Raw genomic sequence first — 12,859 nt, 5'->3', positions numbered from 1 at the left:
TTTAAAATTGATTTCCAAAAAGATTATCCGAGCGCCGCCAGCTGCATATATAAAATTATTATTCTATTTTTTGCCACTTGGTTTGTATACGGGAACGTAATAGTAATTTTCAAACATAAGACAAATGATTTCACAATTCTACCTTCTCTTTTTATTGAAGGATGCGACTTGATTGTTTACTTCGTGGCTTATGCCATTTTGGCCAGCTGTTATATCATTGTCGCAATTGTTTTCGTTTTAGTATTATCTATTTTAATATTCAGAAAAGTGGCACAAACTTTTATGACAGCAAAAAGTATTTTTAGCCCGGCTCCAATCAAGATGAATGACAGATTTGAACAGTTTAGATACAGCCAAACAGACTTGGACTTCGAAAACTTTGCAGCGACTCCAAATTTTGACCAACGAAAGAACACAATACAAGTATGACCTCGAGCAATGGATCCCGACATTTTGTGAAAACTTTAAACAATACACACACTGTTTCCGAATACAAAATTTCGAGGACATCCAAAACACGAAATGAATCATCAGCACTGCACAACTGAACGAATGACGGTGTAACTTATTTGACTGACTCATCGACCCTAATTTCAATTTCAGCATCACAAAGATGTTTCATATTGCCACTCTTAACTAAGAAATTGCTCGCAATTTTAATAAGTTACCCTTTTTGAGTGAAACAAGCAACTGTGAAAAAGAATTTTGCTTTTTGTTTTTTTAAATTAAAACTAAAAAGTCTAGCCGGATTTTCCAGTATCGTTTTTTTTTATGGAGAGCAGGGGCGGACATTTTTTTTCGCAATTCAACACCTTGACCCAAAGGATAACGATTTAGGTACTATTTTGCGACTATCTATTTCTGCCTCGTTTCGGTTTGGAGGTAAGATCGGTTTCGGGTAGCTGGTTGATTTACAACGTTTCATTTCATATGCAAATTTACCGTAATTATCGGAAATTACAAGTCAACAAAGAATATCAAACTGACATAAATTTCGGTATTTAAAAGCTGAATTAAATGTCATAAAATAATTAAAATCAAAACACTGGTAAATCAAACTTAACACAGCGCCTCAAAAGCTTGTGAATTTTGTTTCGGTTTTTCAGTTTTCGACTTTTCTCACACACTGTTCTTCGTTCACCAGAAAAATCAAAAGGTTACTTTTTCTCGCTATGAATTTTTGGACTCGTCGAACAACCCTTAAATTATTCTGTAGCTGCTTTCCGTGCCAATATAAAATCATTTAGAGGGGGAAGCGCGCCAAAAAAAAACAATTCTGGTCAAGAACCTCCAAAAAATGTGGAACTGTTTCTGCAAAAACGACGTAATTTATAGAAATTGGGATAGATCGAAAACAAAACTTTCTTCGATCAAAATCTTAATCTGGGCATGAGCTTATTCCATCAAAAAGACTATTGAGTAGGAAACGATTGAGAAGGAAGCGATTGAGTCAGAAAGACTAATTTCATTGTTCGAAAAATTTCCAGAAAAAAAAACTGAATTTTCAGAAAAAAATTTTCACCAACTTGGTTGAATAAATATTTAGCCCTTGATTTATCATGACAAAAAGGGTTAGTAGCAAAACTAACTTCTGTATTTTGTACTAACAAAATTGTTGAGGGATACGGGAGCCAAAACCAAAAAAAAACATACATTTTTTTAAAACAATTTTCTACAATTTCCAGCTTCCAAAATCAGTAACTTAATTCCTCTTCAATTCAATGGAAATTACCAGCCAAAACTTCGAGCACAGATCTCAGCTGTGATCATATCTCAAATAATATTTAATTTGAGGTAATCATGCAGAAAAACGAACACCAGAGTTAAATAAGAACTCAGAAACAATACAAAATCAAGAAAACAAGTTTTTTGCAGTTTTTCGAATTTTTAAAATTTTCATTCTAAAAAGGCATTAAAATACTCAATTTAAACTGACGTTACCCAAGTTAAACTAAATTTTTTTAACGTTTTAAATTAAGCTAGTGTAAGCTTTCAAGTATACAAAAAAGACTGCTCGCTCGCTTTATTCGCTCGAAATAAGACAAAAATCAAAACTTTACAAACCGGTTTTCTCAACATTGTGAAATTGTTTTAATGTGGTTCGAATCCTGACCGTAAGGGCTTCAGTGTGATAAATCACTCAACCCAGTCCGAATAAAATTTGTGGTACGTGATTTTGGGTGGAAAACAAAAAGAACAAAAAACTGAAACACACCCGAATACAAAGTTCCTCCCTATTTGTAATGGTCGGAACAATTATATTTGGTTTTCAAAGGACGCAATATCAGATGACTAAGCCGATATAACAGAAGTCGAAACCAAGGAAGCAAAAAAAAATCATCGCAACCATACAAAACTAAGGTTGATAATATAACAAATAACAGCTCGACTTTCATTTGAACGTATGCTTTGAAAAGAAAGCCAACAAAAATAGGCAGAAAAACAAAAGTCCGAACATTCAGTTTGTAAGAGAACCCCCGACTGTAGGATTTAGAAACACGCGCTTTACCACAAGAGCACGTGGGAAGGGGCCTGGAAATTAGCGAGGTTTCATAATAAAGCATGATCAATTTCTTATACATTTAAAAAAAAATTAAATAAAAGTAGAAAAAAGTCTAGATCCTGATTAGTGAGAAAAGTTCAACTCACACAAGAGGAAAAAAAGTGTGTCGCAAAAAAAAACATGTTTGCAAGTTATCTGGTTTCTCAGCTTCGCCACTACATTAAGCTACTTTCTAAAAAGCACAGGAATAATACGAATAAAAATTCGTTTATTGACAGTTATTTAAAAAGGAGAGAGTTTACCGCGTTTACTTTTTGTTACCCCATAATCGTAAAGAATATGCTTTTTCGATTGGATACCCCTTCTAAGTACCCCTTCTTTTATTTCCTGCAGAATCGTGTACTTGGCAAAAACGAAGATCATATCAGCATCAGAAAATGTTTTAAAATAATTATAAATCAGAGTAAACTTTTAGTCATTTTAGTGAGTTTTTGATATGAATATTTGAGAGTTTTGAGAATTCCAGCAGTGAAAATATTCTTCGTACTCTGCAGTACACTCGACCTCCAAACAGTCTTTCTCAAATCATTGTCTAGACTAGACCGAAGATCAGATAAAGATATTGAACTGGAATGACCTTTACCACTGTCGTCTCGAGAATATGAAGATGTCAAATTTTTCTGCAGCCTGAAACACAAATATCTAGTTACATCTAGTCATTTACTTATTTGCATTCGACTAGCCAAAACAAGACAAACCAAAGGATCTTCTCAACAACTACTTTTTCTTTCATTTGACAGAAAGGATTGACGAAATCGTAAGACTTTAGAGTGGCAAAATTCATAACGAATCTTCCACACAACTATAATACTATTAAGTACAAAAAAACGTTTTGGAATTGTTCCTCGTTCATCATTTATCGTATGATTATTTACCAAACTTAACTGAGCCAAAAAAGACTATTTTCAAATCTGGCGACATTGTTGAATATTTTTCATGCTTCTATCAGCTAGGAAAATCCTGGTACCAAAAACTCTGTCGCGAGTTGCAAAGAAAGGACTAGCACATCGGCACATCTTGCGTCGGTTGCAAAAAATGGAACCCTATTCGCCTTTCAGAATATAGGACTGCTATTTATTAAAAAAAGTAACCATTTCAAGAGTAAACATTTCAGTAAATATTTATCTCTTAATATCTCTTGATGGAAAACGGCAAAAACTCAAAAAGGATAAAAAGTATGAAACACAAAGGCAAAGCAGATCTCTGAATGCTTTCCGATACAAAGCAAGCGCACCTTCGAAGCTAGCGAAAAAAAAATGAGACGGAAATAACTACACTTGGAAAAAATTATATCATAAAAACATAGGCGCTACGCGCAATACACCGAAGGCATAGAAACCGAAGCAAAAACCAAACAACTTGAACAACTAATAATTGAAGAATAACAGTTCTAGAACAAAAAATCGTACTAATACATGTATACACCAAAATTTTGCTATATCGAGAATGAGCCTGAAATAACAGTTCTAGAATGAAAGAAAGAAAGAATAATTAAATAAATAAACAAAACACGTGATAAAAATAAACAAAAATAAATATGTACATACATAAATTATAAATAAATATAAGCAAACTAAACATAATTAAATAAATAGAAGAACAGATAATTAAATAAATAAAGATGAACAAATAAAGAAACAAACATACGCAATCACGTGACATAGCGCGATATAGTCCAGCCCACATGATAATTGATAACTGTGGACGTTATTTGTCGACACTTGACAACATTAAAAAAAAACCCGTTACACGATACCATAACACCTTGACTAAAGTCTTCGGTGTAAACAGTCAAGAAACATATTAAACAATGTTTTAATTTTTACTGAGCAGCCACACTAAGCCGACAATCAGCGAGTACACTTCCATTGAGCAGGAAGAAATGGGGGTTGAGAAATTAGACGATAAGCAAATTAGACGGAGGTACTTGAAAGGAAATTAGACGGTTTTGCAAAACTGCAATTGTGAGAAAATAGACGAAAGTGAGAGAAATTAACTTTGTTTGCACACAAATTGCGTTAGAAAAATAAAATTGTTAGTAGACAACAGTTCAATTTCGGTGGCCAAAAACTTTACAAGTCAATCATGCATAATTTATTCAATTCAAAACTCTCCTGTAATATTCAGATTTGACATTTTATGTTCATTTAAACTAATTGTTTTGATAGGTATTGACATTTTATGTTCTTTTTGTATTTGTGAAACTTACTCTTAAGAAAAAATTTTGTTGGCCCTTTCCTTTTCATAGCTTTTTCGTCTAAAATGCCAGATCTGTAAAAAAATAAACTCCGTCTAATTTCGTTTTTGTAGTATCCGTCTAATTTGCTTATCGCCTAATTTCCTAGGCCCCGGAAGAAATGCAATTAGAAATACTTGTCAAAAAATCAAAATTTGAGTTTCGAAACAATTAAGTTTCAAAATTTTGAAATTGTATAACACTTAGAACATGAACTTTAATACAAATCAACAATAAATTATTGCCCTTCCACAAGTGACATAAAATAAGTTGACTGAGCCGATAAAACACAATCCAAAACCATTTAGGCCAAATAAAGCTGTTTACTGAAAAAATATATACTAATTAAGAATTAGTAAATGGAGTGAACCAACAACAGGAGTAAGCCAATAACACTTGCAACTACAATAAACAATGTTTACAGCTCAAAAAATGTGTGATTTGGCAACTAAGCTGGCAAATTATAAGCTGACAAATGAAAGTACGACGACTAAATTTTTCACGGAAAAAAAATCTTTTTCATTCAGACTGAAAAAAAAACTAGATTGAAAATTTTTTTCAATGACATACAGACTAAGAGATCCCGCCGGGACTCGAATGCCAGACTTTAGGTGCAAAAAAAAAACACAGATTTATAAGTAAAGGTGTTTCCGTGAAACAGCCTAGTACCAGATTATAAGACACTTGCTCTAGCAAATGCGAAAAGAAAAAGCTAAAAACTATTATGCTGAGTTGGAATCAGCTAGCATCTACGCCATGGTCCCTCGAAACTTTGCCAATTAAGTTAAATTCGTAATATGCCAAATTTGCTCAGTAGCTCGCTTGTGTATAAACTATGGTTTAGAGCAGCTATGTTGAAAATGTCACACCCGATATTACTGCTAAGTTTCCAACTTTACAACCTCTCCATCTAATTTTTCTGACCTTCCCCATGAATATGACCGACTGATATAGTAAGCTAAGTCAACCAACAGTGTAAAAGTGAAAACAAATTAACGCAAGGAAACCGAAAAGCAATGATTGGTTGATTTTCCAAGTTTGAAGAAAAAATTAAGCTTTCTGACTTTCAAGAATCTTTTATGATAAATAATTTTTTAGAAACCGGATCAAAACTATATTATTTTTTATTCCGCTGGAAAATTTAAGAAACAAAATCCATTTTCGAAAAGTAAATCTCAGTCACATGTCTTCGCGTCAGTTACACTCGTCACTGGATAGCGTTATTTGCCTACTTTCTCCCACATGAACATGAGCTTAACTTGGAATAGAACCAAAGTCACACCAAGAAATCAAATTTAAGCGTGAACAATTTGGAATTTTCCTGAAAACGAAAAAGAGAAAGAAATCAACACAACCTATACTGGCGAAGAACAGTAATGCAACCAAAAAAAATTCAAAATCTCGCAAAACAAACACATTTTCGGCTGACTCAATTGAAACAGAAAAAAAAATAAAATCTGACAGACATTGAGCTCCTTACATCAGAGGAACAATTTTCGTACATTTAGATCCGGAATATACGAGTAAGTACAAAAAACTAATAGCTACATCACAATCAACAGGCAAAAACTAAGCGGTGAGCGATTTAATTTGAGTTTTTAAAAAAATTCTCTCATTTTTTCAGCAATGATATCGTCGAAGTTCTTGTAAGTTTCGAGTTTTTTTTCATAGAGTTGGATTTTCTACCTTGTTTTGGCCAACCTTCAAATTCAAAGATGGTACTCTCTGAAGAGTGATTCTTTGCGGCTTGTTGGTACGCTCTAGTTGGCATTCTCTGGTTATTTTCAGACATAAATTTCATTCAAATTTTGTTGGTATTCTAGTTGGCATTCTCTGGTTATTTTCAGACATAAATTTCATTCAAATTTTGTTGGTATTCTAGTTGGCATTCTCTGGTTATTTTCAGACATAAATTTCATTCAAATTTTGTTGGTATTCTAGGTGGCATTCTCTGGTTATTTTCAGACATAAACTTCATTCAAATTTTAATGTTATTCTAGTTGGCATTTTCTGGTTATTTTCAGACATAAATTTCATTCAAATTTTGTTGGTATTCTAGTTTGCATTCTCTGGTTATTTTCAGACATAAATTTCATTCAAAGTTTGTTGGTATTCTAGTAGGCATTCTCTAGTTATTTTCAGACATAAATTTCATTCAAATTTTAATGTTATTCTAGTTGGCATTTTCTGGTTACTTTCAGACATAAATTTCATTCAAATTTTGTTGGTATTCTAGTTTGCATTTTCTGGTTATTTTCAGACATAAATTTCATTCAAATTTTGTTGGTATTCTAGTTGGCATTTTCTGGTTATTTTCAGACAAAAATTTCATTCAAATTTTGTTGGTATTCTAGTTGGCATTTTCTGGTTATTTTCAGACATAAATTTCATTCAAATTTTGTTGGTATTCTAGTTGGCATTTTCTGGTTATTTTCAGACATAAATTTCATTCAAATTTTGTTGGTATTCTAGGTGGCATTCTCTGGTTATTTTCAGACATAAATTTCATTCAAATTTTAATGTTACTCTAGTTGGCATTTTCTGGTTATTTTCAGACATAAATTTCATTCAAATTTTGTTGGTATTCTAGTTGGCATTTTCTGGTTATTTTCAGACATAAATTTCATTCAAATTTTGTTGGTATTCTAGTTGGCATTTTCTGGTTATTTTCAGACATAAATTTCATTCAAATTTTGTTGGTATTCTAGTTGGCATTCTCTGGTTATTTCCAGACATAAATTTCATTCAAATTTTGTTGGTATTCTAGTTGGCATTCTCTGGTTATTTCCAGACCTAAATTTAATTCAAATCTGCAAAGTAATTCAAAAATAGGGAAGCGAGGGAATCAAACGCAAATTGCGGGGGAATCAAACGCAAATTAAACACGCAAATGTGATCAAATTTGCATCAAAAGCGTTCATATGAAACGTTTTAGTTTTTTCAACCATTCTTACTCTGAAAATATATTAGCTCAATTTGTCATACTGGGTTTTCAATGTTGCCCAGTATATGATAAGCAAAGCGCCTCAATTGCGAAAGTAGTGATTGGTTACTAGGTACAATTTTAATATACCATTGATAGAAGCCATTGGATTTTTCTTTAAAGGAGTGTAAATGCTCTACAAGATGTCTAACTAAAAGATGTTGAATAAGATCAGAAGACTTACCTCTTAGGAAGCTGTGAAATGCGATATTGCACTGCTTCCGGCGATAAACACACCTGGACACCTTCTGAGTGCATCAACTCCGAGTAGTTCACATGAGGGTCTGAAGTGATGATTGGCATGTAGAGACTCTTCAGCTGTTCGAAACTGCTGTCTACTATTCGCACCACTTTCTGTTTGTCCTCTCCCAATATCATTCTGAAGTCTCCGTTGTAAGACAAGCCGCAAAGTACTACGAAGACATCCCTGAAAGTAGCACACAATACAGTTGTAAACCGATAAAATGAACGTTAACTTTTTCACGTTTTTTCGTTATTTACTTGAGATTCATGGCTGAAATTTTGACATAAAATGATTGAAATTAATTGAATTATCTAGTCTGGTCAAAAAAAAATTTTTACACAGAGGCGAAGCGGAGCTTCGCGCCTTTTGCCATACAACATTAAAAGTGCAGTGCAAGCTAGCAGCCAGGAAAAGAAAGTCACTAAGTTCAAAATATTGTAGAAAAAAAATAAAAACCAGTACTAAAAAAAATTCAAAATGTTGTCTGGAATCATGTTCTCTTTGCGGAAAACAAGTCCAGAAAAACAATCGACGACATTAAATAAAAAAAATAAAAAATAATTAACAAGCTACAACTGAGCCGATGAAACTTAAAGTTTCCGCTAGAGCCAAAAAGTTGCTGGTCAGATTGAAACCCGCAAGCTTGGGCATCCCAGGCGTATTCTTTCACTCCAAGCTAAGTTTGAATTCATTATGAACCAAAATAATAGTGTATTTGTTAAACAAGAAGTTAACCTGAAAAAAGTCTATATTCCGATTCGATAACGCTTGCTAATCGCGAACGTCAAAATGTAGTTACTAAACCTGAGTTAGTTTTTCTTTTGTTTCCTACTATTTTTTCAATTTCTTCTCCTTTTTGAGAGTAACAATCATTTTCATCAAGGATAATTTTGGAGTGAATCAATTTTCAACATGTTTTTATCGGATAGTTTCTCCATTATCCCAATTTCTCAATCAACTTTGAAAAAGCAAACATTTTGATGGAAATGATTCATAGTTATTTGAGTCGAGTTTTGCACGATCAGCTAGCTCAAACCTAAAATCAAATGACCCACTCAACGATTTTTTTTATCCTATTGATCAAAACACTTAGAGCCGTCTTCGCAAATAGCTGAAAAAACTTATCAGCTTTTCTGAATCAATTTATTGAGCATTTAAGCAACTTATCCTATTGCAATTCAGTTTTTATTTTGGCCTTGAAAATACAAATGATTCGATTTAATTTATTGAATTAGGTCGAAATTGAGAATATGAGAACGATTTTTTCTGCTTTTATGTTATTGAAGTGAACCAATCACTAGTTGTTGTATTTTTTGATCTGACATAAAAAATTTACCTCAACGGCATAGCTTCAACTGAAGTTGATTTGTCCTTGATTTCTTTTTGCTGCAAGAGCAACGCCGCATTCCACGCGCTTGTCAGATTCCGTTGAAGACTCCCTCTCCATCTGACAGTCTCTTCTTCTTCAGAAGGAGAGAGAAGCGAGGTGGGTGCAAATTTGACAGGCTTGTGCAGACGACCGCTGTAGTATAGGCTGTCCCAACTGATAAAGACAAAAATATATACATTTACTCAAAATCATGTTCGCATAAAAACTAAATTTTTATAATCATGAAATTACATACAAGCATTTGAAATTGAACTTTTAATGCGCAAAAAAGCAGTTTACTATTCCGAGCTTATAATCACTTTTTACATCGTAAATTTTGGTGATTTTTTTTCTTCGTTTTCTGTGGTGTGAATTGGCATAAATACATTACATGCGAAAACATATATGCTGAAAATATATGTTGAGTCTGCAGTGTGTGTTTCATAAAATGTGGTAGAGGTTACAATTCAAAAATCATAAGCAGACATGTTCAGATTCTACTTTCAGACTTTGGCGAGGATAAAAAATAACGATAGTTTCGTAGACGCATTGGACGTTAATCAAATTAAACCAAAATATAAGCACATTCCCTAAGTCCCGAATCTTTCTTATAGCCTGAAAAAAGGCGGCGAAATAAAATTGGTGAAACATTAATAACAATTCTTACGTAGATAGATCCCGAATAAGATTCTCCATAGAGATGACTCCGTACTTGAACACAGTGCATTCATCTAGTTGCACAAGTGTGTTGAAATACACTGAGCACGGCAGGTGCTGCAGGTTGTTCACAAAATTCGCACTCTGTGCTCTTGAGGCAAACAAGTCAATAAGTCGAACTGTCGAGCAATAATGATGCATGTTTAGGTGGAGATTAAAATTGTGAAACTTCTTCGTGTCTTCAACAACAAGACAGATATCGACCATATTCGAGCTTCCTTTCTTACTTTTATTGGCTGAAGGTTCGTTGCCTTTCTGAGGAAAAACGGCAGATCCGTATCCAAATGCCATTTTAACTCCGCTGTTTTTGCATTGGAATCTGTCCAAAATCCTCTCCAAAATTTCAGCTCCCAGCTGTCTATTGCTGAGTCTCATTCGTCGATCTCGCAAGCATTGGATTGACTAATAGAGGATTTAAAACGTTATATAGCTTGCATCTTTGGATCACAGTACTACGACTTATTGTCCAATACAACAAGAGAGGGAGAGAGAGAAAGGGGGGACTTTAATCTCGTGTTTTTTTTCTCACACTAAGTAAGGTACTATAAATAACGTCAAATAGAGTCGAGAAATAAAACGAACAACAAATTCGGTCAGATGTTATTCAAATTTCAAAAACCACTAGCGTCTTACACACCTAAAAAATTAGTGAGCATGAAAGTCTTATACATAAATATATGAAAAAACAGAGAAATGAATGCGACTTAAAAAAATCGACATCCATAACTCTGGGTGTCAGATCTTCAAAAGAAAACCCTAAAATAGTCGACCGCAAACAACTGCACTTTCCATATTAAAAGAAACTGAAATAATTTCAATTGCAAACTTATCAAAATCAAAAATGGGATTCGTATTCTAGCGTAATGGAGTTAAATTATCAGACTCTTTTTCTTCATTTCATAGTAAGTTTAATGAAAGAAATTGAGCGAAAATAATAGGACGAGATGCTGCATATGCACCCGCTGGTAGTAACCTGACATCAACCCAACAAAGGGTAGAAAATGTCAAATTTCAAAAGAATTTCTGAGTTTACCAGAGTTGAAAATTTTCAAAAAAACAAAAACGCCATATCTAAGAAATCAAAAGACGCTGGGCAGATACAATTGGAGCCCAGACAAACATCCTGAGAGCACCTTGAGAGACCCGCCATAGTGTTGAGTATTTCTAACTTGGAAAATTAATTGCAAAAATTTTGAAAACCATAAACGGCATGTCATAGAAACTGAGATGATTCGAGCAATTAAACTTGGAATCAAGATCTGCAGCCTTTGAGAGTAACCAGAGAACACCCCACTGTAGGGCTGGTAATTTTAATTCAAGATTTTTTGAAATTTTTAAACAATGTATTAAAAAAACGTCACATCTCGAAAACTAAATACATTTGAGCAATCACTTTTGGTGGCAAGATTTGCAAGCCCTGAGAGTATCTCGCAGCACCTGACTTCAACCTTACTACAGGGTTAGCAACTTTCGATTTTGAAATTTTTTATATCTTGATTTTCTTTTAAAAAATCAGGAAGAAGTCAATCTCGGAACACGAGATAGTGAAGCCCGCATTTAAATAAATATTAGAAATATTCAAAAATTCACACTCCAAAAACACGACAAAAAGCTGCGGCTCTTTTCCACTTCCCCCACCTTTCAAAATATTGATTTGTATGTTTGTTTTACGTGTTATAACTGCTACATGCGTGATGTTACGATGAAGGACAAATCTGTTCACAGTTTTACTGTTCGCAGTTTCACAGTCAGTTCGTTCACTATGCCAAAGTTCATTTCATTATGACAACGTTAAATAAGCTTTTCAAACTGAATTTGAAAGGGGGAACTGGAAAAGAGCCAAAGCAGCCCTATAAAGTGCAACAAGATAAAATAGAAATAAGCCTCGAATGAGTAAAAACTCGACTACGTCTCAGTATCGATCTGCGACCTAGAGAAAATGAGTCTCATGTACTAACCACTCAGACAGGGACCCTTAATAAGTCATATACTGTATTCACAAATAAAGCAGATAACAGATGCTATGAAACTTCCTATGCTACAGATCGTGATTATAGCAAAAATGCCACAAAATAAGTGAAAACTTTTATTTACGAGTTAGGATAGAAAGTTCGTACTATTACACTACGCATAGCATCATAGCAGATAACAGATGCTATGAAACTTCCTATGCTACAGATCGTGATTATAGCAAAAATGCCACAAAATAAGTGAAAACTTTTATATACGAGTTAGGACAGAAAGTTCGTACTATTACACTATAGTGTGATCAGTAAAAAAATGCTATGTTTTTCCTAGAAAATTTGACCAAAAAAAATCTTGAACATAGTCTTTTACATAACCGAGGAATTGCGTTTGATTTTGTTATTCAGGACCAAATCTATTATTAGCCGAAGAAATTTATAACTTCCATTATTATAGTCGTCTACGTTTCGGAACTCAATTGTTTATTTTCGAATTTCATATTGAACTTTTACTTGCCATTTCAAACGCGGGCAAACCAATAAAAGCAAAAAAAATATTGAAGAATTTCAAAAATGAAAAATAAGACCGCTTCAAAAAGAGTATTACGCAAGTTGCCAAGTGGTTTAGAATCCAAAACGTATACATTACCAACTGCACATACATTTATTTGCTTTTTACTAGCCGGAATGTTTTCAAACAGATTCTTTCTGGAATGCTTCCAATTAAAACATCGCAGAAAACTTTCCTCAATCGAGCACTCTTAATCTCAACCAATTTCAATA

The 12,859-nt window shown here is 33.5% G+C and overlaps 1 protein-coding gene across 1 annotated transcript; it reads right to left on the bottom strand.

Moving 5' to 3' along the window:
* Positions 1-2,902: 2,902 nt before the first annotated feature.
* LOC134854190 (phosphatidate cytidylyltransferase, mitochondrial-like) lies at positions 2,903-10,645 on the bottom strand. Its single transcript, XM_063870344.1, has 4 exons — positions 10,063-10,645; positions 9,363-9,569; positions 7,967-8,209; positions 2,903-3,190 (listed from the first exon to the last, which is right to left on the bottom strand). The coding sequence occupies exons 1-4, from the start codon at positions 10,485-10,487 to the stop codon at positions 2,962-2,964; spliced, it is 1,104 nt and encodes a 367-aa protein (XP_063726414.1). The 5' UTR covers positions 10,488-10,645; the 3' UTR covers positions 2,903-2,961.
* Between the last annotated feature and the right edge of the window lie 2,214 nt (positions 10,646-12,859).

Source organism: Symsagittifera roscoffensis, chromosome 9 (assembly GCF_963678635.1).
Source record: "Symsagittifera roscoffensis chromosome 9, txSymRosc1.1, whole genome shotgun sequence".
Classification (NCBI taxonomy): domain Eukaryota; kingdom Metazoa; phylum Xenacoelomorpha; order Acoela; family Convolutidae; genus Symsagittifera; species Symsagittifera roscoffensis.
Note: the sequence above shows the minus strand (reverse complement) of the source record. Positions and strands in the feature narration are given on the sequence as shown.